Source organism: Fringilla coelebs (assembly GCF_963513975.1).
Source record: "Fringilla coelebs genome assembly, chromosome: 10".
Lineage (NCBI taxonomy): Eukaryota > Metazoa > Chordata > Aves > Passeriformes > Fringillidae > Fringilla > Fringilla coelebs.
The window spans coordinates 9,988,238-10,011,740 of record NC_140036.1 but is presented as its reverse complement, the minus strand read 5'-3'; the positions used below and the strand labels follow the sequence as shown (position 1 = coordinate 10,011,740).

The 23,503-nt window shown below is 40.8% G+C and overlaps 1 protein-coding gene across 1 annotated transcript in view; it reads left to right on the top strand.

Moving 5' to 3' along the window:
* The window catches only part of SPHKAP (SPHK1 interactor, AKAP domain containing), a gene marked incomplete at its 5' end in the record, with an annotated part of 61,958 nt that extends 43,304 nt beyond the window's left edge, over positions 1–18,654 (top strand). The window contains 8 exon segments of the mRNA XM_084212191.1: positions 2,880–3,014; positions 5,364–5,619; positions 5,887–9,610; positions 12,872–13,051; positions 14,931–15,017; positions 16,013–16,065; positions 16,150–16,334; positions 18,366–18,654. Of these exon segments, the coding sequence (XP_084068317.1) occupies positions 2,880–3,014; positions 5,364–5,619; positions 5,887–9,610; positions 12,872–13,051; positions 14,931–15,017; positions 16,013–16,065; positions 16,150–16,334; positions 18,366–18,509 (4,764 nt within the window). The 3' untranslated portion in view covers positions 18,510–18,654.
* Positions 18,655–23,503: the final 4,849 nt, after the last annotated feature.

Sequence of the window (23,503 nt, the reverse complement as noted above, 5' to 3'; positions counted from 1 at the left end):
TCTAGTAAAAATACAGATTAAAATTCTATGAGCAAATCAAAGCTAACCCTAGATTTTTAAGCATTACAGAGAGCAATGCATAAGGAATCAGAAATTGTCTCAGCACTGGACTGTGTTACCTAGCATTTCTTATTCCCATCCCAGAAGTTTGTAGTGAATCATTGCAGTCTGAATTCTCAGCACTTATATGAGTAGATTTCTTGCTTTTATGAGAGAAGTGAACATGGACATGTTCATATGCATCCATTTTCTTTTAATTTGGCATAATACTACATAAAAAGGGTTTCTGGTGTCCAGCTCTGGCACCAGTTTGTGATTTCTTTCTCTGTCTTACAGCCAAAAAGCCTCTTAAAATCTTCCACTCATCGAGGTCCTGTTCAGCTGAGCTGTCTTACTCAAACTCCACATAGGTAGATTATGTGCTCTTGAAGAGGGGTGCTAGATAAAACAGAACTAAAGCTGTGTTTGATCTGTTTGACTGAAAGTTACAGGAGTAGGAAAAAATAAACTTTTAAAAACCAGTAAAAAACCCTGGTTCTTTTACAAGCACTGAGACAAACTACATCATGATATGATATCTAAAACACATTCCATTCCAGAAAAAAAAAAACAAAAACCATTAAATCTGCAGAAGTCACATTTTAAAGAAAGGACCTGGTGTCACTTTTGTGCTTACACCTTCCTTTATCAGTTCCTTTTATCATCCTGGCTCAGTTCCCATATTTGGCACACCAGAAGAGAACCAAGATGTAGTGAGTGAGCCCAGGTAGGATCTCCTGACAGTGCCCAGGGAGTTCCTTGGTTAAACCATTACAGTTCATTTGCTGGAAACACTTCTAGCTCACAGAACAACCAGTACTGGCACCTTGATGCCTCCTGCAAGTCATTTGTTAGCAGGAACAGTTTTTCTATGCTGTGTTCTGCATCCTGGATCTGTGAAAATTCAGTTGTCAAAAATAAATATGGCATCTTGCAACAAAATGATTTTTCTATTGAATCAGCAGGTTAACTGTGCAGAACAGCTTGAGAGGTTTTACTTTACAGAAGCACTGGTTGTTTTCTAAAATGTGGTGGTGTTATTGCTGTTTACAGTGTTTGTTGAGGAACAAAAGCTATCAGAGGAAACAACAAAAGTTTCTCCCTCAGTCTTAGATCGAGACATCTGTTCTGAGTTTGCAGTGTAGGTAATAAAAATCCCCTGCTTGCACAGGTGCTATGCATTCTTTTCCAAGAGGAAACTCCCTCATCCCCATTTCTGTGTATAATAAGCAGGTTTTGTAATAAGCAGGATTTGTAAATTAGCATTGAGTGGCATGGAGTTTTATGCAATACACTGGTGTGGTGAAAGCATTTCTTAGAAGACTTTTGAAGATGTTAGCACAGCTGTTGTGTGTATGAAATGCATCACTATTAACTAGCAGGTACTTGATTTACTAATAAGTACTGTTAGGATTTTGTTTCACTGATTGAACCTTGGAATGGGTTAAATTGAGGGGTTTTGTGTAAAATAATTATGCTTCCAGACTTCTTTTTTTCTGAAGAAAAGCTAAAGAAGTGAAGTAAAAGATATATAAAATGCCATAACTTCCTGCCTAAGAAATCTGATAAAATGTGGCAACTTAGGCAGAAAACCAGAGATACTTCAGGAAGTGTTTGTGATAACAGAAAGGTTATAATTTTAAAGAAAAAAATAAATGATGAGAACTTTTTTATGCTACAGTGAAGCATCAAAATGAATTGAAGCACTGAATTCAGTCATATCACATAAAAATACTTAGTCTCATCTGAAGATCATTCCCCTGAAAAGTGAACTGTTTCCCAATATTGATTTAGCTTTTCTAAGCCAGAAAGTTTTATTATATCTAATTCAATCCAAGGAGAAATAACAGTGCTGCAAGCTTAATATTTTGAGGATGAAAAGGAAAATAAAAAAGAAGTATTGTTGCCTTGGTTAGTAACTAAAGCAGGTGGCTGGGTGCCCAAATCTGCACTCCCTGAAGGGCTTTGCCACATGTTCTGCACTAACACAGGGCCATGGTGGTGCAGAAAATGGAGGTGGTGTTTGCTCCTGCTCTAAGGGGTCAGCCTTGGTTCTCTGCTGGCAGAACAAGGACACCAAGCCTTGCCAGAGAGAACTGCACTCTCAGAGCAGGTATTGCCTTTTTGGCCTGGCCTTTGTCCACAAAGGAGCACAAATGTCCCCTGCATGTGCTGGGGGCAATACAGGTCTCCTGTATAGCATCACTGATGCTGTGGCTGTTGCTGCTTTTGCCTCTAACAAATACATAACACATAGGGAGTGACTGTATCATTATAAATGGAAGGCCATGCAGGTATGCAGTGTAACTGCAAAAAAAGGCACATTTCATGTATCTCCAATATTTTTGCTGTTCCACATGTAACATTGCATCAGTTTGGTTGGCAATTTCCAGGTAACTTCCTCTGGTTTCTTGCTAGTCATATGCCTGGAGGAAAACAGGCAGATTTGCCCTGTTCTCATTACCATACCTACGGAAGCTTTTGTGTTTCAGACCATGAGAGAGATGCTGTTTTCACAGTCTAAGGAACTCACATGTAACAGGAAATATTTAGATGCACCAATCCAATCAAGCTGTTTAGCATGTGACAATGTGAGGGATGGCAGATTGTCCTGCTGGACACTCGAGCAAAAATTTATACTTTCATCCTTGTCTTGTCTGGGGTCTCAAAAGAAAGAATGTGCATTTTAATGCTGCCAGCTCTATTCTTAATCTACTTGAAATGATACTTCCAAGTGAGCTTTCTAAAATGATCCCATAAGTGATATTTCATTTTAATATTTATAACTGTGCAACTCAGACTTCATTACCTGAGAGCAAACTCTCTGTTTCATACTACAGAAGCTGATCAGCATCTCTCCCAACCTCCCCAAACTGATCAGTTCGATGAACGTGCAGCCACCGAAGGAAAATGAAATAGTCCTGCTCAGTGGATTGACAGCAGGAAACCTCCAGGCCGACTATGAGGTTCCCCAGGTAGGAGCCAAACTCAGCTCTAAGAACACATCACGCCTGTGATGGGTGGAATTTGGGAAATGGGAAAAAGGAACCTAAAGGCAAAGCCCTGAGATCAGTTTGAGATGAGTGGAAGTTTGTGAACAAACAAACAGCAGCCTCTGTCAGACAGACTGAGGTGTGGTGCACGGCAGGGGGACACACACCAGGTACACAGAGACAGCTGAGAGATCCTGCTATTCCCCCTGGATCCTGCAGATCTGGGCTTCAGCTGGTAATGCTTTAAGCCACATTAGCACTTGATCCTTTGGGGAGGCAGGCACTGGTGGCAGGGATGGCTGATTTGTAAGGCCAGATTTCAAGAGTAGCAGAAGGGCAGCAGAGAGGGCAAGAGGAAACACTTCAGTGCACAGAGCTGGGCCAGGACACTGGCCTTTCCAGTGGTCTTGCCACTTCCCATTTTCATTCCCAATCCAGCTTCACCTCTCAGCTTCATTAGAACTGCAGAGTTACCCTGGAGTACAAAACTCTCAACCAGTTTAAAATGTGAACAGGTATTGCTGGGTTTGTCTGCCGCAGATAAGAAAATAAGGAAACTTTCTTTCCCTGAAATTACCTTGGGTACAAAAGCCTGCCTGAAGCAGACCCTGTGACAGCTGTATTGCAAAGATCACTGAATTTTATAGTTTGCCAATAAGCTGATCATTAAAGAGAGCAATTACCTGGTTATTGAGCTTTCTTGCCACTCATGACTAATGGCTGAGTTAGAAACGTTCAACAAATACAGGCACAAGGCTGTGGAGGGAGCAATGGAGCTCCAAACTCCACATCCCAAGATGTTGCAATCCACACAGGGGTGGTCTGAGACCCAAACAAGGTAAATGAAATATCCAAGTCACCCCTGTCATCACAAGCCTACAGACACTGAGACTGGCAGCCCTCTCACAGAGTGGAGTCAAGAGACAAACAGGAGCTAAATAAACTTCTGTTGAGTAAAGCTTTGCATTGAGACTGGATGAAATTTATTGGCCAAATATGCCACAGCCTTCCTATTGTTTGCCTTTCAGAGAAATTCACTTGTAAGGTGACTGGCAGTTTTTGTAAAAGGATTTTTATGCCGCTCCCCCTCAAGCCATTTTCACAAGTACAACCCCACAAAATGTGGATTGGGAAAAAAAGCAGGGGAATGGCTGATCTAAAGCTGCATCTCTTTTTCATAGCATTTTTCACAATACAGTGCATGCTCAAGCCTGATTCAATTTCATAGCAGCTATCTAATTTATCTTTTCTGTTTTAACACTCTTAAGTTATCTGGTTTTCTTTTCAAACACATTTTTTAGGTGGAAAGGAAGAGCAAGCTAAGAAACATGTTAATCTCGCATAACACACTCCTCCCACTCTCTTTATTAGTAGATGATTGGTTTGCATTCACAGTCAAAGACAAAAGGTCCAGGATGGGGTCACCTTCCTATGTTAGCTACTGTACAAAAGCCCAGGGGGTCCACAGCCTTAAACCTCTGCTTCAATCCAATCCAAAGTTGGTGCCACCCAAGCTGGCTCTTTTCTGGGAGCCTGAGTTCAAAGCATCACAAGCTGCAAACCTTGGCTTTGGTTCAGGATACATCCATACAACAAGCATGGTCCCATGCAGAGACATCGACTCAGCTCTGTTGTATAAATGTCCAACAGTTTCAAAATCAGTAAAAGGAGGATAACAAGAGTTCCTTCCTCTCATTCCACTTAATTGTACAGCTTCTCTAGAGAAGGCAGTTTTATATAAAGGCTGAGCACATTGTGCACTGGATCCCCATTTCCAGTGGGAGGTTGTATTGGCCTGAAATAAGGGGACTTTGGATAAAGAGGGAGAACAGCAAAGAAACAAAATGAAGCACTATTTAAAAATGGTCTGTTGGAAAATCTAAAGGTGACCTGCTCTTCACAGTCTTATCAGCCAGTATTTACAGGGCTGTCTTCAAACAAGCATTGCAACAGAAGTGACCCTGAAAAGGAATTCATGCCCACAAACAATTCCCTCCAGAGAGGTAATACTGGGTAGTGTGAGGCCATTAATAACTGCATGTCAGATGACTAACATCAAATAATTATCTGTCATTAAAATAACAAGTTGATTAAAAACAAACAATCCCCTGTGATACAGCTGGGTTCTCTACTAAAACACTTGTATAACAACAGCTGTCAGTCCAAGAAATTGTATTTTGGCATACATGTAACTGCATGCTGTTACTACCATTGAAATGACAAATCGTATGGCATCTTTGCAACAGAACATTCCCGAGATATTTATAGAGAGGGAAGCTTAAGATAAGTGCTATTTTTTAATTGAATAACTGAGATTCTTTTCCCCTCTAGTGTCCTTGGCTGGCAGATGTTTGCTTGGTTCAGTGTGCGAGGGGGGACAGGAGGAACAGCGCAAGCTGCATCATTTTTGAAATAAACAAGTTTCTGATTGGACTTGAGCTCGTTCAGGAGAGGCAGCTGCAGATAGAAACTCGTGTCCTAAAGCCTGAGGATGACACAAACTGCTCCGTGTCCTCAATAGAAGAAGATTTCCTCACGGCCTCCGAGCACCTCGAGGATGACAACGAGGCTGATGAATATAAAGCTGGTAAAAGCAGGGGGACTGAGCATAATTATGCTCATACTGCAAAGCAGCTATAGCAATGCTCACAGAAATTGCACTTGATGTTAATTCATGCATATGTAATTTAGAAAATGGACAGCCATTCATATTTTTTAAGTTTTGTTCAAAGACAAGGTACATGGCTGTGCAGTACTTTTACAGAGCAGTAATGGACTACAAAGTTGTACAGCTCTTTTCTTTAAAAGTCACAAGTTACTCTCCAAAAACTAATTTTTTTATTTTTCTCCACAGGTCATGAAAAATTAAATGTTTCAGAAGCATCTTCAGATGTCAAAAAAAATAAAGGGAAGGGATTTGAAAACATTCACTATAGAAAAGCCAGGTTGCCGCTCATTCTTGAAGGGAACTGCATTAATAAAGATAATGCAGCTGCTCAGGTCTCTGAAACTGTGAATGTTGCGGCTGAAGATGGCATCTCGCAACCTGAAGATAAGTCAGACCAGGAAATACTGTGGCAGAAGGAATTAGGTACTTCATCATTTAGTACTACTAATTTGACTAGTGGGGTTGAAAACTCAGCACTCACGTTAGAAGATGTATCTGTAACCAAAATGGCTAAAGAGGAGCTGGAGCCTCGGGGTGACCCCACAGCGAAACACAGCAGCAAGGCAGACGGGGAAGACTGTGCAGGGGGCAGGAAAACTGATCCTCCCTCCCAGAATGAGCAGGCAACCACAGGCCAGTACGCCACAAATTTAGCAGAATCTGTTCTGCAGGATGCATTCATTAGACTGTCACAGTCTCGACCCAGTTTCAGTGAGGAGGCTGCAGTCAGCATCTCTGTGGGAAGCTCCTGTAAGTCAGAAGATGCATCTGCTTCCCGATCATGGAATGAACTCCCAAAGATTGTCATAGTGCAAAGTCCAGACAGCTCTGAGAATGTACCTGACTGGCCGGGGTCTGCCTTCCCCAGCCTGAGCCACTGGGCTGAGGCAGAAAGCTCTGCTGACGTTTCAGATGACTTTGAGGAAGAACACTCAAATGGACACGACCAAAGCGCACTGGAAGTGGCTCTGGCTTGTGCAGCCACTGTCATTGGAACCATTTCCAGTCCCCAGGCTGCGGAAAAGTTCCGCCGGGAGCAGGAATTCACAGACTCAAGAAGTGGAGTGGCTGCTGATGGAGAGGTGCACACAGCACCCCCACAGCTCCCTGACTGTGCTGGCACGGAATACTCGTTCCCATCTGCACTCTGTGGCATGACTCAAGTGGCAAGTGCTGTAGCCATCTGTGGCCTGGGGGACACAAAGGAGGAGAAGTACCCTGCAACTTCCAGTGGACTTCTGTCTGCTGCTCAGGCCTCTGCAGCCATTACTCTGCATTGCAGCTTAGCTGTAGGAAGCAGCATGGAGAAGCTGAATGAGAGCATTGCAGAGGCGCTTCTCAAAGAGGCATCTGTAATTCTGACAAAACCCAACACATACAAAAACGTAGGGCATTTTATGGAATCCATAAATGGGAAAATTATTGAAACAGCAGCAAGACCACGCGTTCCACGTGCTGATGCAGTAATCAGGGATGAACTTGCACAAAACTTATCCAATATTATTCTACGACATTCTATGGAAGAGGTTAGGAAGAAAAGACAGCCACAAGCCCATTCGGAGGATGGCTCAAGTACACAAGACATTTTCACAGAGACTGCAAATGAGTTGCTTTTTAATATAATATATTTCACTTGCAAGAAGATGAACGACATAAGGCAACTTGAAGAGTGTTCTCCTCTCTTTTCTGAAGGCACAAAAGCAGAGAAAGTAACAAGAGCAGAAGGATGGCCAACCCCGGCAACAGCATGTGAAACTTCACACAGCCCCCTTGATCACTCTGCTGCTAAGCCATTTGGTACATCCTACAGCACCACTACTAGCAAAGATCTTGAAAAGGTCACAAGCACTTGCAAGAGTGATATCAAAGATGTAAATAGCAATGAAGGTTCCACACTGAATTCAGAGCCAAGTGGAGATACAGGGCATAACACGCTTGGTGCAAAAACATCTCCCAAGAAGAGATACCTGAAAAGGACTGCACGAGACTGTTACAAATCCCCAAATCAGAGTAACAATCATCTTCAGAAGAAAGACTGCAGATCATTTTCCGACAGAGAAGATACTTTTGCAAACAGTGAATGCAAGCACGGTGTTCAAGAACAGCCGTCTTCCAGTGCCACCATAAATACAGAAAACCAAGCCAAGATTAAGTGTGATTCTGTGCTAAATAATGATGTTCAACTTAGCTTGTCTTTGTTAGGAAACCATGTGTTGCTTCCTTCTCAGCCTGTGCTACAGGTGAAAAATTCAAGGGACAAATATTGTATAACAGACTTTGCAGAAGAATTGGCAGAAACAGTTGTCTCTATGGCAACAGAAATAGCTGCCATTTGTCTAGAAAATTCAAATGGCAAGCAACCCTGGTTCTGTGCATGGAAGAGAGGCAATGAATATCTGGTGACCCAGAGTTTATCATGCAGAACCATGAAAAGGAAGAAGGAAACCCATAGCAATGGTTCTGTGGTTCGGAAGCACAGGGCACCTCGGCTTAGTGAGATCAAAAGAAAAACAGATGAGCATCCTGAGCTAAAAGAAAAATTGATGAATCGGGTAGTAGATGAATCTATAAACCTTGAGGACACACCAGATTCGGTCAATCTCTTTGCAAATGAAGTGGCTGCCAAGATCATGAACCTCACTGAACTCTCCATGGTAGATAGCATCTGGCAAGGTCCAAACCTCCCCAGGAACAGACTGCACTGTGATAGGTGGAGCCGAGCCAAGGCCTCAAGCTGTGAGAGCATACCAGAGGAGGACTCAGATTCCAAAGCCTCTTTCAACACCCTAGGCCTCATGAACAGCTTTGGTCACTCTCTGAGCCAGACAAGTTCTGTCTCAAAGCAGTCTAGTTGTGAAAGCATTACAGATGAATTTTCAAGATTTATGGTGAACCAGATGGAAAACGAAGGAAGAGGTTTCGACTTATTACTGGATTATTACGCAGGAAAAAATGCGAACAATATCTTAACTTCTGCCTTGCAACAGGTAGCCAAGAAAAACGGCCACCTGAATGTAAGACCAAGTTGCCCATCCAAACAGTCCAGCACAGAAAGTATAACAGAAGAGTTTTATAGGTATATGCTAAGAGAAATCGAAAAGGAAAATAAAGATAACGCATCCTCCTCTCGGAATTCGAAGGACTGGTGTGGCAGTCTGCTGGCACCCTCTCTGCGGTCACCTTTCTGCTTCAGGCAGTCGTCGATGCCCGACAGCCGATCCTCAGGCTCCAGGCTTACCGTGAACATCCCGATGAAAGCAAATTCCTTGGATGGGTTTGCCCAGCACCGCCAAGATTCCCTAAGCGTCCAGCCCGTCAGTACCGTGGCTTCCGCGGGGCTCTGCAAGTCTGACTCGTGCCTGTACCAGAGAGGCAAGACTGACCAGATCACAGACATGCTGATCCACGAGACCTGGGCCAGCTCCATCGAGTCCCTGATGCGCAAGAACAAAATCATTGCGGATGAGGCAGAGGCTACAGAGGCAGACCAGTTTTACAGCGATTCTCCACCACATGTGGAACAATATGCAAAAAGACTGGCTGCAAATATTGTTGAAAGCGGTAAAAGTTTAATTGTTGTCCAGCAGGATTCCTTTGATTATTCGAGCCGAGAACACGTGCTGGAAAGCAAACATCCCCAAAGCACAACCCAGATACAGCCCAAACCCAAAATGGAGGAAGTAAATTTGGATGAGAAAAAAGAGCATGTGAAGAGCCCTGGAAGCCTCCCTGCAGGACAGCTCAGGGAAGTGCCTTTAATTCAAATAGAAACTGATCAACGAGATGAGCCAGATAAAGACTCAGAATCCTTGACTTCATGTGGCCCATCTGGAAAGGGGCATCAAAGCAAAGAAAAGCCTCCAGAAGCTTTGGATGGGAAACACATAGTTTCCAGTTCCCCAGTAAGTAGGTAAGTGACAAAACAGCAAATCAGCACATTGCTTTAGTCTCTGTTTTATTTTCCCAGTAAAAGTTATTTTGATAAAGGAAGAAGATAAGAGTGATACTTTTAAAGAAATAAGCAGGATAAGTTTTGACTAAAGGTTTCTTTTGGCATAAAATCACCCAATCATGTGTCACAGTGATACTTTCTGGAGAAAGCTTAGATTGAATATGATATTATGGTATTAAGATTTAAATCTAATACTGCACAGACATGTTCTCTCTCTACAGACATTTATGTCTCCCATAAGGCAGGAAAGATGGACCAAGTTTAAACTTTTACTTAGCACAGGCTGAGATCTGAACTAAAAAATAGATAAATAAAAATCAGTGCTAGTATATAACAGACAATAGCAGGATTTGACCTGTAATTTTCTGCTATGCTTGTTGCAAGTAACATTTTGTGTACCTGGAAACAAGACCAGACTTCTGAGAGCTTGAGGTTTAACTTTTGTTTACAGCCTGAAGCTACATGTAGTAAAAATTCTTTAGTGAAGGAAAACTAAGAATAAAAATTGCCTTTATCTCTCAGTTCAAGACTTCTCAGGTAGAATTTAGATAGGGAAAAGAGCATTTTATTTTAATGTCGTTTCATGGAGTTTACATCACAGTTTACCACCCTCTCCTCACAGCTGTACTCCTTTTGTAAGGAAATCTGCAGCTTGCTTTTGTTAAGGTAAAGTGTGAGCCAGCCTGAGAGTGCAGTGCAAATGCAGAGTATTGCTGTGGGTGCTCTGAGGTGAAGGGAATGCTGTCTCTCAAGGTGCTGTCTCTTTATCACAATTCTTCATTGTATCTGTTACTTTAGTGGTCCCTAAACTGCCAGTCTTGGAGCACTGCAGCACCTCATTATCTCAGAGTGGCAGAAAGAGTGCAGGTGCTGGTGTTAAAAACTATTTTGTAGCTCATTTTATTCTAGGCTGTGCTGTGTTTCAGCATTTGACAAAGCTCTGCTTGAAGTGAGAAAGTAGATTGATTGTAAGCACTTCTCTGTGTATGGCAGCAATTAGGTGGATAATTACCATGGTGTCACTAGTCTTTCATACTGACTCTCCTGCACTAACCTTCCTCCTCCTTAAAATGCAACCTGCTTTGAGTAAGATAAATTTAGAAATCCACCTGTTTGGAATCTTGACTGCTTGAAAATGAAGTTATTTTGCCAGTTTACGAGCCCTTTCATCTTTTCCTCTGCCTTGAAGCAGAGTTCCCAACATGGCTATGACATAGTTGGAGCAATAGTATTGGTAGGGCAGAATTGGTAAGCAGAGGCTACATCTGCCTGAGCATCTTGGCTCAGTAATGCTGTGCAGTTCTGGTTCAGCTTGCCTCCATTTCTGTCCATTGGCCTCATTTGCAGCATGAAATGCAGAGTTCTTCCAAAGCAATATCAAATAGAAGCTGCCCAAGTGCTCTCCAGATGTGCTCCTAGCCTTGCTGGGAAGGCAACGCCTCCAGTGGTTCTTCACACAGATCTGAACCATTTGTGGCATGGCTGTCTGGACTAAGTCTAGTCTGAAGTGAAAACCTAAAAATATATATAATGTAGCTATAAAAGCATCAGTAGAAATTGCTCTGATCCACTCCTACTGCATGAAATTACTTGCTAGTTCAGATACAGGCACATAGGACTCCAGGCAAAATATCAAGCAGACACAGAGTCAGTTATGGGGGGGGGGGGGGGAAAAGCATTAAGACCTTCAGCAATGAAAAAAAAAAAGCTGTTTCTTGTATGTAGGCAGTGCAATAGAGCCACAGTTACGCAGAAGCTGTTCCAAGCGACTGTTCACAAGTGGGGAACTGTCAGTTCAAAGCATCACTGGTGTGAGATGTAATTGCATAATGAATCAAACAAAACCCAGAATGCCAAGAAACATCACCCACACAAATCTCTTGTGTTTTGGAGCAGGTATCAGGAGCTGCCTGTCCTGTGCTGAGAAGCTGAGTAACAGCCCTGCCCCTGGCCTGGCTGCTCAGTGCCCGCGTGTCAGAGAGGGCAGGGCAGAGCCCCGGCCCCAAGGGCTCGGGGGGCAGGCACAGGGGTTTGGCAGAGCTGACTGCCAGGGGGAGCAGAGCCCCAGGCAGCCAAGTCCCATTCTCCCTGCACAGGCTGCATCTCTGTCATCCAGCATTAATGCAGCAACCTCTGAGAGTGAGAGCTTGGCAAAAAGAGACACCCACAATGACATTGTCTCAGTATCTGCCTAATCAAGGTGATTACTCAGGAGCAGTAGATTTCTTAACCACAACTACAGATAAAGGTCTGAAGGCAAGAACTTCTCTAGAGAGATCCTGCAGAGGGTTATCAGTACAGAACATAACCTAACATTGCTTTAATCCCTAAATTGCAAATGCAGACTGTCCAGTGAATATAACAAAACTACAGTTTCACTTTACTTGTTATTCTGGCAGTAGAGTGATATAATTATTGGAGGGATTAATTATTATTTTTCTTTGTATCAAAAGCCTAGCTAAGCTCTAAAAACTTAGCAAAAATATAGTTTCTTTTTTCTGTGTTTGTTGGGAGCATGTGTACATATATATTGCATAGACACACGTGTGACGTATGTCAAGAGTGCAGAATTAAAGCATTTTTCCCTTAACCCTGTACTTTCTAAACTCAGTCTGGGCTCCATCTTCAGTCTGGTTTCTGACTGTTGAAATATTTTGTCCTTCCCCAGCATAAGCAGTGAAGATCCTAAGGAAGTGGCTGACTCAGAGTCATTACTGATTCACAACCCACAATAGTTTCCTACTTTCTCTTCTTTTGGATCTAAAATTTTAACAAAGTAGAAAACCCTGTCAAGAACTCTATTCACCTATTAGCAGGACAGGGATTTAGCAGCAATATATATTTCCAAGAAATTCAGTCACTCTGCAGTAATATATACCACATATTTTAACCACTGATTGACTGAAGGGCATTAAGCAATAAACCTTTACAGTGATCAGGTTTCTTACACCTGCTAAATCTGTCTGTACAAGCTATGCATACTTAAATCTAGGGTTTGTGTTTACTTATAGCAGTCATAAGAAAGTCCTCTTTTAAGTGCATCTCAGGCCAGATGTTCTGCTGGACTCTATGTATAAATTATAAGCTTGTCCAATCTTTTGCATGTCTGTAATTCTGCAGCTTGGCTGACTTTAATGAGCAGCACTGCCTGAAGATTGGTGGCACCAGTTTGTTTGCTGATATTACAATTTCAATGTGCCTTCCCTATCACCCTGCCAGCAGCAGTCCTCACAGCAGATCGGATGCTGAAATCATAGGAGAGACCAAAACAGCTGAAGAATTTCCAGCCCATCTCAGCAGCAGTGAAGAGAGCACTGGCAGCTGGTCCCAGCTGGCCAACGATGAGGACAACCCTGATGACACCAGCAGCTACCTGCAGCTCAGTGAGCGCTCCCTGAGGTACCCACCTTGTCTCTTCCCACTGCACGCTGTGGTCTGCCCACCAAGCCTACCCTGCATCAGCAGTGAGAGGCAACAGCTTGAGGTTTACTCAGAATACTGTAAAAAATGTCCAATGGCAGACTTTATCTCTTTATTTTTTAATAAGGGGAAAAAAATTACCCACGTTCTCATTCTCAGCCAGGTCTTTTTGCTATTGGTGAGTAGCTCGATTCAGACAAAGAAAAAAACCTCGTGCCATCACTAAAGTGTCTCAGTCCTACAGCAAAAAGGCCATTGGACAAGTTAATTGCTATAGTCTTCCTTTTGATTTATTTGCTGTTGTTTGCCTAATGCTTATTTTGGCGCCTCCTTAGCCAAGATTGGCATTTCTGCCATTCCCAGCAGAAATCTATGCACTGAGAACAAAGATTGAGCCCTGATCTGATTAGACTGGCACAGGGGTGCAAACTAATAGAGGATGACCAATTTTTCCCTGAGTAGACCAAATCAAGAGCTCCTACTACTATGACCTAATTTTGCTCCAGTTCAAGCCAGGACGAATGTTTGAAAATGTTATTTAGTCCTTGGAGTTTATATGGAGTGGTGGTAGGCTGACTTCAGCCCTTTCATAGCATCAAATGAGTAAGGTTTTTCCTTCACATGCTCTTAGACTTTGTTTTGAAATATTATCAAGTAATTACGTCTTTCTCTTAAGTATTAAGATGACAAGGAGGGAAGACATTATGGTAATGAAGCAGGGAAAAGAAAGAGTCTCTGTCAGAGAGCACTGCTGGCTGGCTGAAATTACTGAACAAAACATGGCTGTCAGTGCAGCTGAACATTCATCCTGTTATTACAGTATCAACCTTTAACAAAGTCCTTGGTCTGAGAGAGCTGAAGTATTGTGCCTTTCAGCTCTGCCCTGGAACAGAATTTGCTACAGCAAGTCTGAATGCATGGCATGCTGACAATGTCTCAGAACACCCTGATTGGGAAGGATTGTCTAATCAGTCCCTCTAATGTAGGGGAAAATATTATTAGTTGGTTTTTCAGTAAAAATTAAGTTGTTCACCGTGACTTGCCACACAGAATTTGTTCATGGTAATTGACTTGCAGCCAGCAAATTCACAACCTGTCCATGAGACTATTACAGTATCTGCATAAACATTCACTGTCACATTTATAATGATGTTATAAAGTGAACCACTAATATTTTTTTCCAAATATCCTCAAGTGTGCTACTTCATCCTTGTGAAGAAGCCAAAGAGAATACTTCTGTGTATTTGTGGTCCCAATGAGCAAATTGGCTTTGATTAAAATCTCAGTCTTTCAGAGTAGTCAGAAACATGAGGGGCCATCTCTGTACCTGTGGGTTCCATCAGACCCCAATCAGTATTTGGGGTATGATGTCATACACTGAAGCTGCTGCTGATTATCAGTGTGGATTCACCCTACAGGTAAGTGTATGATGGGCAGCCAGTGCCTTGCTCCTGAACTCCCCAGTTCAGAGGGAGCTGGATCTTTGCAGGTTTCTTGCAGGACATCTCTGTACCTGCTAATTCTTCTTTTCAAGGACTCAGGCAGACTCAGTTTTTGTTTGAGGCCAAGTGTTCATTGCATAAGCCATTCACAAGAACACAGTCCATTTTTTTTCCCTGCAATTTACAGCATCACTTGATGCACCTGATACATGCTTATCTAGAACTCTTTTAATAAAAGCCTCATTACTTTGAGCAGACTAGTGTGCTTTATTCAGGGAACCACTTGCTGAGCACAATTGATTTTATGGAACAGAGCTCCTCCCCACTTTGCTTTGTACAGAAATAAATTTTTGGAAGATGTATGGAGACATGTTCAGCACAGCTTGGCACTAATACTTAAACTTTTGCTTTGTCAGCAATGGCAACAGCAGTACAACTAGCAGTCTTGGCATTATGGACCTGGAAATTTATCAGGAGAACGTGCCATCTTCTCCTATGATTAAGTAAGTAGTCACTGAAGTGAGACTTGATGTTTAGTCCAATTTTAACTGCAAATCATTTACGCCACCAAAACCGTGCCAAGCCCTGCTTTGCACCTGCTGCTGTGCCTGCCCATGGTTTCAGAAAAAAGCACATGCAGGTGTCTGGGCAGAGTGAGGGCACCAGACAGTGAAAAATTACAGGAAAACCCAGTCAGGTGCATCTCTTGAGAACACAGATCCATCAACCACCCTGTCTAAACGAGAGTTCTCTGTGTTATCACTTTTCTGTCATCAAACCTTCTTCTCTGAATAACTTCAGATATTATCAAAACTCTACTGTAATACCAAGGAAACTCAAGCAAATAAGGATCAATTAAAAACAATTTTTTAAAAACTCACTAGCATTCTTTCCAATAATAATAGCAATTTGGCCCACAGTACATTTTACCTATTGTTTCTGGGAATGTTTCTACTGAACATGCAGTTAAATTATCAAGAGATGTGTGAGTACATCCTGCCTAAAGATCCTGGTACAACCTGCCAGCTGGTGAATGTCATTATGCAGCCAGGGCACACCCACTGCACAAACATACAGACTGGACATCACATACTGAGCTTCTGAAGTCAGTGACATCAAAAAATTGTCACAGCAAAATACAGACATTGGAAATTCAGCATTTCCACCCAGGTTATGAGACTTGCTGTGTCTTACCATAATGTCGTTTGCTTGTCATTTTGTGAGCTGTGAACATGCACAGATCCTGGTGAAACGTAACACATGACATAACTAATACAAGTACTTCATCCTGCTACAGAAAAATGCTGCAATTCAGTTTTTCCTGATTCACAGATTAAATAATGAAATATATTCAGCATTTTATTGTTTCATCCTATGTAACCTTTTTCTTGCAGTTTTCTAGGTCTTGCATTGAGGGAGAAAGTTTATTCATCATGAAGCAATGTTGTAGACTGTTCCTAAGTATGACTAATAAGCTTTGTTGTTGTTTGTTTCTAAGTGAATTAGTAGAAGAAAAGGTTTTCCTTAAAGAACAGACAGAAAACACTGAGGGTAAGTTGAACTATATCAATTAAAACATACAGTTTGAAGATAACACAAGCAATTGCACAGTAACTAGTGGGATTATTTTTCCAGAAAGTACTTCTGAGCTTTCAGTGGGAACAGCCAACTGTCAAAAGGACCTCCTGGTGATTAACTTTGATCTGGAGCCAGAGTGCCCTGACGTGGAGCTGCGAGCCACCCTGCAGTGGATTGCTGCTTCTGAACTTGGAATTCCAACTATCTATTTTAAGAAATCTCAGGAAAACAGAATTGAAAAGGTAATGTTTACAGAATTGGGCATACTATTAATGTCTACATAACTCTAACAGTTATTATTTATTGAAGTTATTGAGCTTAAAAGCAGATGCAAAAACATCTTCATTACAGCAAGATGGCAACACTACTTTTTATGAGAGAAAGGAATGAGAGGACAGGTGGGTCAGAACTTAAAGGATGTGAAATATGTAGCAGATTGCCTATGGCATAAGAAAATGTCACCATGATACTTTGTCCAATGACCAGATTCATACTTTGATGACTCTGTTCACTTTTTCATATCAATGATACTTTAAATACTAATGCCCAAGGCAGAATTAACAGAGTCCTTTATGTGGCTGCATTTGAAAGGCTGCACATGGCTTACATGGAGTTTAAGTGCAAAGGTTTAAAAAAATAAAAATAAAAAACATTTTTGTGTAGACATCACATATGCAATGTTCACCTACTTGGTCATTATAATGTGAAACATTGTTTGGACTTAAGATTTTCAGTCCTTATGCTGGTTCTGCCTTGCCTGTAACACCAACTGCAGCAGCCTCAGGTCGGTCTGGACTTGGGCCTGGCTGTTCCTAAACTGCTCCAGCTGAGGGTACAGCTTTTGAGAGCAGAAGTCTCTTTCCAGAGAGAGTGGAGAGACAGATGACTGAGAAACCTCCTGAGGTGTTAGTCCAAGCCAGAGCCAGGAACAACACTGAAGTCCAAAATAGCTACAAGAAGTGCCAACTCTTTCTATTTCTGAATGATCAGCTGGGGCTCCTTTGTAGACCCCACCAAACAGCAGCCACAATAATTCAGGAAAGACCAAAAAAAGAGACCCATTTCCAAGATCAGCAAGAGAGCTTAAGTTTTAAGATTTAAAAACATGTTAGTATTTAAGTCAATTAATGAAAAAAGTATTACAAATCACTATTTTGGTCTCTTATGGGAAGATCATTTTGAGTAGCAGAGATATTGTTTGATTTTCTTGAGTACATGCATTTGGGAATCATAAACATAATTTAAAATGCTTTCAACAGCAACAGTCCAAATTGCATCTAATTAAAGAACAGCTGTCAGCTTTACCCATGTGCTTTGGCAAACAGTTAATTCAATTGCAAAAATACACTAGAGAATAATGAAGCACATCCTGCCTACAACAGCATTCTTGCAAATCACGTGCCTATTAAATATCATTAAAATACATATTAAAAGTTTAGGCTGCAGTATGTAAATAGCAAACAGCTACACTAACTAGAGACACAATCTTTTCTTTTGTGCTCTAAAACTAAAAACAGAAGAAGCAAACTAATTATTGTGAAATTCAAAGAATTGAAAAGTTTTCATTTTCATTTATGTGCTTCAGATGAAAAAGGGACCAGATGGATGACCCTGTGAAGCCCATTATTAAGTACCAAGTGGACAAAACTCAGCTTTTTTTTTTACAGCTGCTTAAGAAAATATATTTAACCCCTGGTTTCTCGAGAAATTAAAAAAAAAAAAGCCAAATACAGATACTGTCTATGTTTAAAACACACCTGTGATAAATGTCTTCATGTGACAAAATTTTACACAGAATTCCCTCTCACCAGTACTATTTGAATATTTAAAATACTACAGCATATATATATGGAAGTACAGAAAATTAAACAAAGTAAAATATAGCTAGTGGTAATGCAAAAATATTTTTTCAAGATGGATAATCACACTTCCATTATTTTGACAATGAGTTGTTGATAACATGGCAAATAGCAATCCTTTATCAAACTGACTTTGTCTGTTTTTACTTTCATTGCAATAAATAAATTGACAGGAGCAGTTAATTTAGAAAATGTCATGAGAGCCCATCAGTCTTTGGGGAGCTATGGAACTAGAGAAATTAAGTTTTTATAAATAGCAAGAACATTGATGTTGCTGTGCACTGAACGGTGCCCACTCCCTCATACAGCTGTGCACTTACAAAGGGTGGGCTAACAAGAGTTTTTGTGTTCCACAAAACCTTAGAAAACGTTCCCCAAATCCCAGGTGTATTTCATGGTGTTATTTTTCTTTAGTTTCTAGATGTGGTGCAGTTAGTGCAGCGCAAGTGCTGGAAAGTGGGGGATATCTTCCAAGCCGTGGTGCAGTACTGCAAGCTCAGCGAGGAGGGCAGAGAGATCACCCCCAGCCTCTTTGACTGGCTGCTTGAGCTGGGCTAACAAAGCCCCCAGGTTCAGCTCTCCTGTTTTATTCCAGTTTAAATAAGCAGTGGTTTGTGTAATGCTCTGATTTCTGAACATCACTGAATAAAATGTGCAAAATGTACAAACTCTACAAGAACAGCACAAGTCTGTGCCACAGCTGACCCAGGAGCAAAGTGGATCCAAATTTATTGTGTCCCTCTGTGTCATGAGGGACTCTTGACATGTTGTGCTATAGGATGCACTGTACTATGAGGGGATGGATTTTTAGCCTCCTGAATTAATGAAGTACACAGTAAAGGCTTAATTATTTAATATATTCAATTTTCATCAGTTTGATTAAATCAGTCAGGTAAAATAGGATAGTAGCCTACCATTCAGTTTTAAAACAACACTGATATTTGTACAGTTTAACTGTTAGAAGCAGAGTGTGTTTCAGAATGCCTGGAGGCACCATTGTCCCTAGATAATATTTATGGGTCTTTGAAATCCCCATAATCTGCTAAGGGGTAAAAGCTTTTGAACACTTAACACCTTTGCAGTTAGACAACACAGTAAAAAGCTGCTGAAAACACATTTTAGTTTCTTCCTATATGTTTATTTCTCTTCCATAGCTATTCTTGATTCCTGCAACCTTCCCAAAGAAATAAAATCCAGTCTCCTAGCTACTATCCTTAAAAGACTGATTCCTTTTCCCTGGGAAGTAGTGCAGGTCAGTATAGCTACACCTGGTGGATTCCTGCACACAGCTCTGTGAGCCAGGGCAGCAGTTCTCAAGCCCTGCCCTGCCCCAGCCCTGCGACCTTGGGCGAGTCATTTCACCTCTGTGCCTCAGTGTCCCTGCCTGGCAAAAGGGAATCATGACAGTACACTTGTTACCTAAAGTGCTTCTGTTGAAAGCACTACGTAACATTTTACATATCAATTAAAAGCAGTGAAAAAAGAACTATTTTAATTTAGTGTAATCAAATAAATTGTTAATGAGGTGAAGAAATGCATATCTCAAAAGAGCACCATCTTGTCCTAAAAATCTCAAGGTTAATTTTTGTAACTTAGAAAAAAAAGCAAAATGTTTGTTAAAATTTCAGCAGACATACGTGTTCATTTTGAAGATAACTGTTTGGACTATGTGTGAGAATTCACATTCCTATAACATTTCTATAATTGTTTGATAAGATATACTCTGCTATTGTCCTGTTGAGATGATCTGTTGATATCATGCACTTAGTAATACATTCTCTCAACTCTGCCAAAGAGACTGGGTGTGAATTTAAAGATAAAAATGGCTTACAACATCACAGCTCTTTTGCAATTTTTTTTTTTTGAAAATACTTTTCATCTCTCTTACTCAAATAGTGGAATAGAATACCTGCCTGCTTTTCCCAAAAAAATATTTAAGAGAAGTTTTATTTTCCATATAACAGTATATGCTTCTGTAATATTTCTTGGAAAAAAAAAAACTATCCTTTTGCACTAAATATTTTTGAAAATTTTGAAGTAGTTTTAAATAATTTATGAAAAAGAGCCATATTCTCAGTTTTATCTTTAAAACCATTACAAAACTTGCATGATTGCATCACTCATTTGTTACAAAATACAAATTGTTAGTGAAGCAAAATCTAACCAGGAACATTAAATAACATGAGTAATTCTCAATCTACTCTGCAGTATAAACAGAACAGGAGAGGTCACTTTACAGTCAAAATAAAGGTGAATTTATTGCAAACACTGAACATAACTGGAGTCACTTGGCCAGCCCTTAAGAACTGCTGAGCATCTGTAGCTCTCACTAACGTGAGTGGCAACTCTGAATGCTCAGCATTTCCGAGGCTGAGAGCTAATGAAAAGCACCAAGAATTATAAAGTACTTTGTTTGAGTTAATAAATGGCAAAGTGTATTTATTTTTAAACCAAATACAGTTAGTTGTCAGTATACAATTTTTTGTTGTGATAGAATAAATGTTTACAAAGCACAAATATCTGACAGAGTTGTAACAGTGTGATGCAGTTTCTCTGTACAGTAGTTCTTAATGTTGCAATTAATTCAGAAATAAATTTATGTTATAATGTGTGTCCTCTTTTTCTTCCTAAAATGTTCACAAATGAGCTATGGATTTTTTGACCTATTATATATTTGCCTGCCATCCCTGGAGCATCTCAAACTCTGCATCTCAGTGACAAATTTGATCCATGGCTCTGACCAAAACAAGCTTGGGCAAGGTCCAGTTCTTACCTCAGTGACAGAGCTACTTGGGTTCCACAAGTCATTCAAGAGATAAGAGACTAAACATAGCATTCCTAGTATCACAATAAAATAAAAAGAAATGATACCCTGATTGCCCAGAATAACTTTCAATGTACAAGCCCCTATCAGTGCTCACTCTGGCTGCTTTCAGTACTGGCACAAGTGAGCAGGAGGGTGGGGAGACAGAAGTTCAGAACTTTCCTCTCCTTGTATAAGTGCTACTCTTCAAAAAGCAGTTCTACTGTATTTGAATTAGATATTTTAAAAATTCATTTTTTACATTTTTGTGCTTAGGGTTCTTTTAATGTTGAGGTTACTAAAAGCTGAAAAACTATAATCTACCTCAATTTTGTTCATACCTTTGAAGATTTGTATTGTCTTCGAGTAAATGAACCATTTATGATCTGTGATAAAATAGTCACCTGTTAAATTCAGTAGATAACTTTTCTGAAGAGGCCAGTTTTACAGTGGCTCTTGCCCTGTTTCATGCAGAGCTGCAGGACAGACAAGCACAGGAATGCCACTGTGAATCCTGAAGTCTACATTTCAAAATTAGAGAGGGAAAAAGCCCACCAGTTCATTGAAATAAAGAGCCCACATGAGCTACTGAAATAAAACAAATTGCAGCTCAAAAGGAAAGCACATCCATAGTAGCTAATTTAAGAATCTGAGTCAGAGCCATTCCTAAGGCTTTGCCATGTATAAGCAAACTTATAACACCACTATTTCAGTTTTCCCAACCCACTCTGAACCCAGTTATCACAAGGAACAGGCCCTCAGAAGGCAACTTGCAGCTGTGGAGCATGTCCAGCTCTATTAGACAGCTGGACTATCAAACTAATTAAAACAATTTGCAGTGAAGACAGGGCTGGGTGATAGGTACTGCTTCCCCCTCCCAGCTTCAGGAGAGAATTAGTAAAGTGCAGCAACCTGGAAAATAGAAGCAGGATATATTTCCATATCCTTTTACAAACTACCCAGGAAATGTGAGTGGTCCCACTGAAGGAGACAAAAAAAAAGAAATTCACACAAAATGCCATTTTTACAACAGTGAGTGGGTGTGAGTATTACTGTCATCACCTATTCAGAAAGCATTGGAATCTCAGACGTCACAAGCCCAAGAACACATCATGTGCTTACATGGAAATCCCCATCCTTGTGAAGGGTATGTTCTGTCCTAGAGCAGTTACATGACACAAACTTCTTTCCCAGAAAAACAATTGCATATTCACAGAGTTCACCCTGAAAAGATTTCAAAGGTCTAAAGGACAGAAAGAATACATCAAATATGATTGCTGCAGTGACAAGCCTGAGCACTTCAGGGCTCTCTTGAGGTAATCCTTTCCAATAAGGTCACAGGGAGCCAAGTTTCCCAGCATTTCAGGGTAATGTTGAAAGCTACATCTCCAACCACACAGTAATTAAAGTAGCACTTGGATAGTATAAGGTGTGCAGGTTAAAAAAGTGCCAGGTAACAGAGCTGAACATACACATTCACCATTTTGGCTGAGGAACTAAAGTGGAATCAGAGAAAGGGATAAAGCTGCTGCCAGACCCACAGAATGGTTCCAGCAAGTTACATTTATGCAATACATTCCTAATGCCTATATCTATAATTTACAAAATCCACATGTAGGTAAAACAAGGTGCAGAGAACCTAACATCAAAACATTCACAGAGAGTATCCAGAGTACTACTGAAGCTCTTACAGGGTACCAAGCCAGCACCCTTTCCAGCAGTGCTGTGAAACACACCAGATGGGAAAATATTTCACATGTGAGCAGGAAACTTAGATAATTCAGCCTGAAAAGCAATTCTACACACTCAAGAATCAAGGAAGAATAAGAAATAGAACCCAGATAACCTGCCAGTCTAATGCTTACTGTATTAAACCTCGACTCATAATTTCTTGCAAAAATAGAACAAGAGCTAGAAGCTGAAGTTATTACAGACATCTGATTCACTAGCAGAGTATAAGAAAAAATCATAAAGGAAGAGGCAACAGGAATAAAACCAAACTAAAAGATTAAGGGTAGGGGGAAAATTTTGTTTCTAATCACAGTCCAAATAATATTTTCTACTTCATGATAGTTCACAGCAAGTCAAATTTCAGTTTTTAACTATGTAGCAGTAATAGTATAGTAATTTTCCTCCAATTTTATCAGCTGGAAATCTCCCAGGTCACAGGTACCCATCAATCTAGGGACATTTGGCAATTCAAAACCAACACAGAACAGCACTGCTCTTCCTGGCCCTTTCAATTCCAACTTACTGAGATACATTTTTGTCCTCCAAAAGCTTTGCACAAAAACCAAGGAAGCACCACAAGCATTACAGAGACATTTCTGTCAGCCACTGTGCCTACTGATGAAAGTTACATTTGAAATTATCTGCAGCTCTCTACTCACTTCTCCCACAGCACAGCACTACTTGAAATAACCAGGAAATCTGCCAAGTGATGACAGGCACTTTTGTTTCTTCATTTACACACAAGGGTGCTGGCAAGCACTCACAGGTAGTCCCAATACATCAGCTTTAGTAACTTCCTACTAAATTTAACAACATTTAGAAGTCCACAATCACCCAGAGATACAGAATATAAACAAAATACCTCAAGGCTCATTCTCTGCTGTACACTTTCTTTCTCCCTCTTGGCCTCTTCATCCTGCTTTCAAGTCTGCTGGAGAAGACCAGTCAGTTCTGCCTCTTCACTATGCCTGCAAGGAGCAAGTGCATTTCCAGGTGCTCTCAAGAAGGGGAGCAAGCT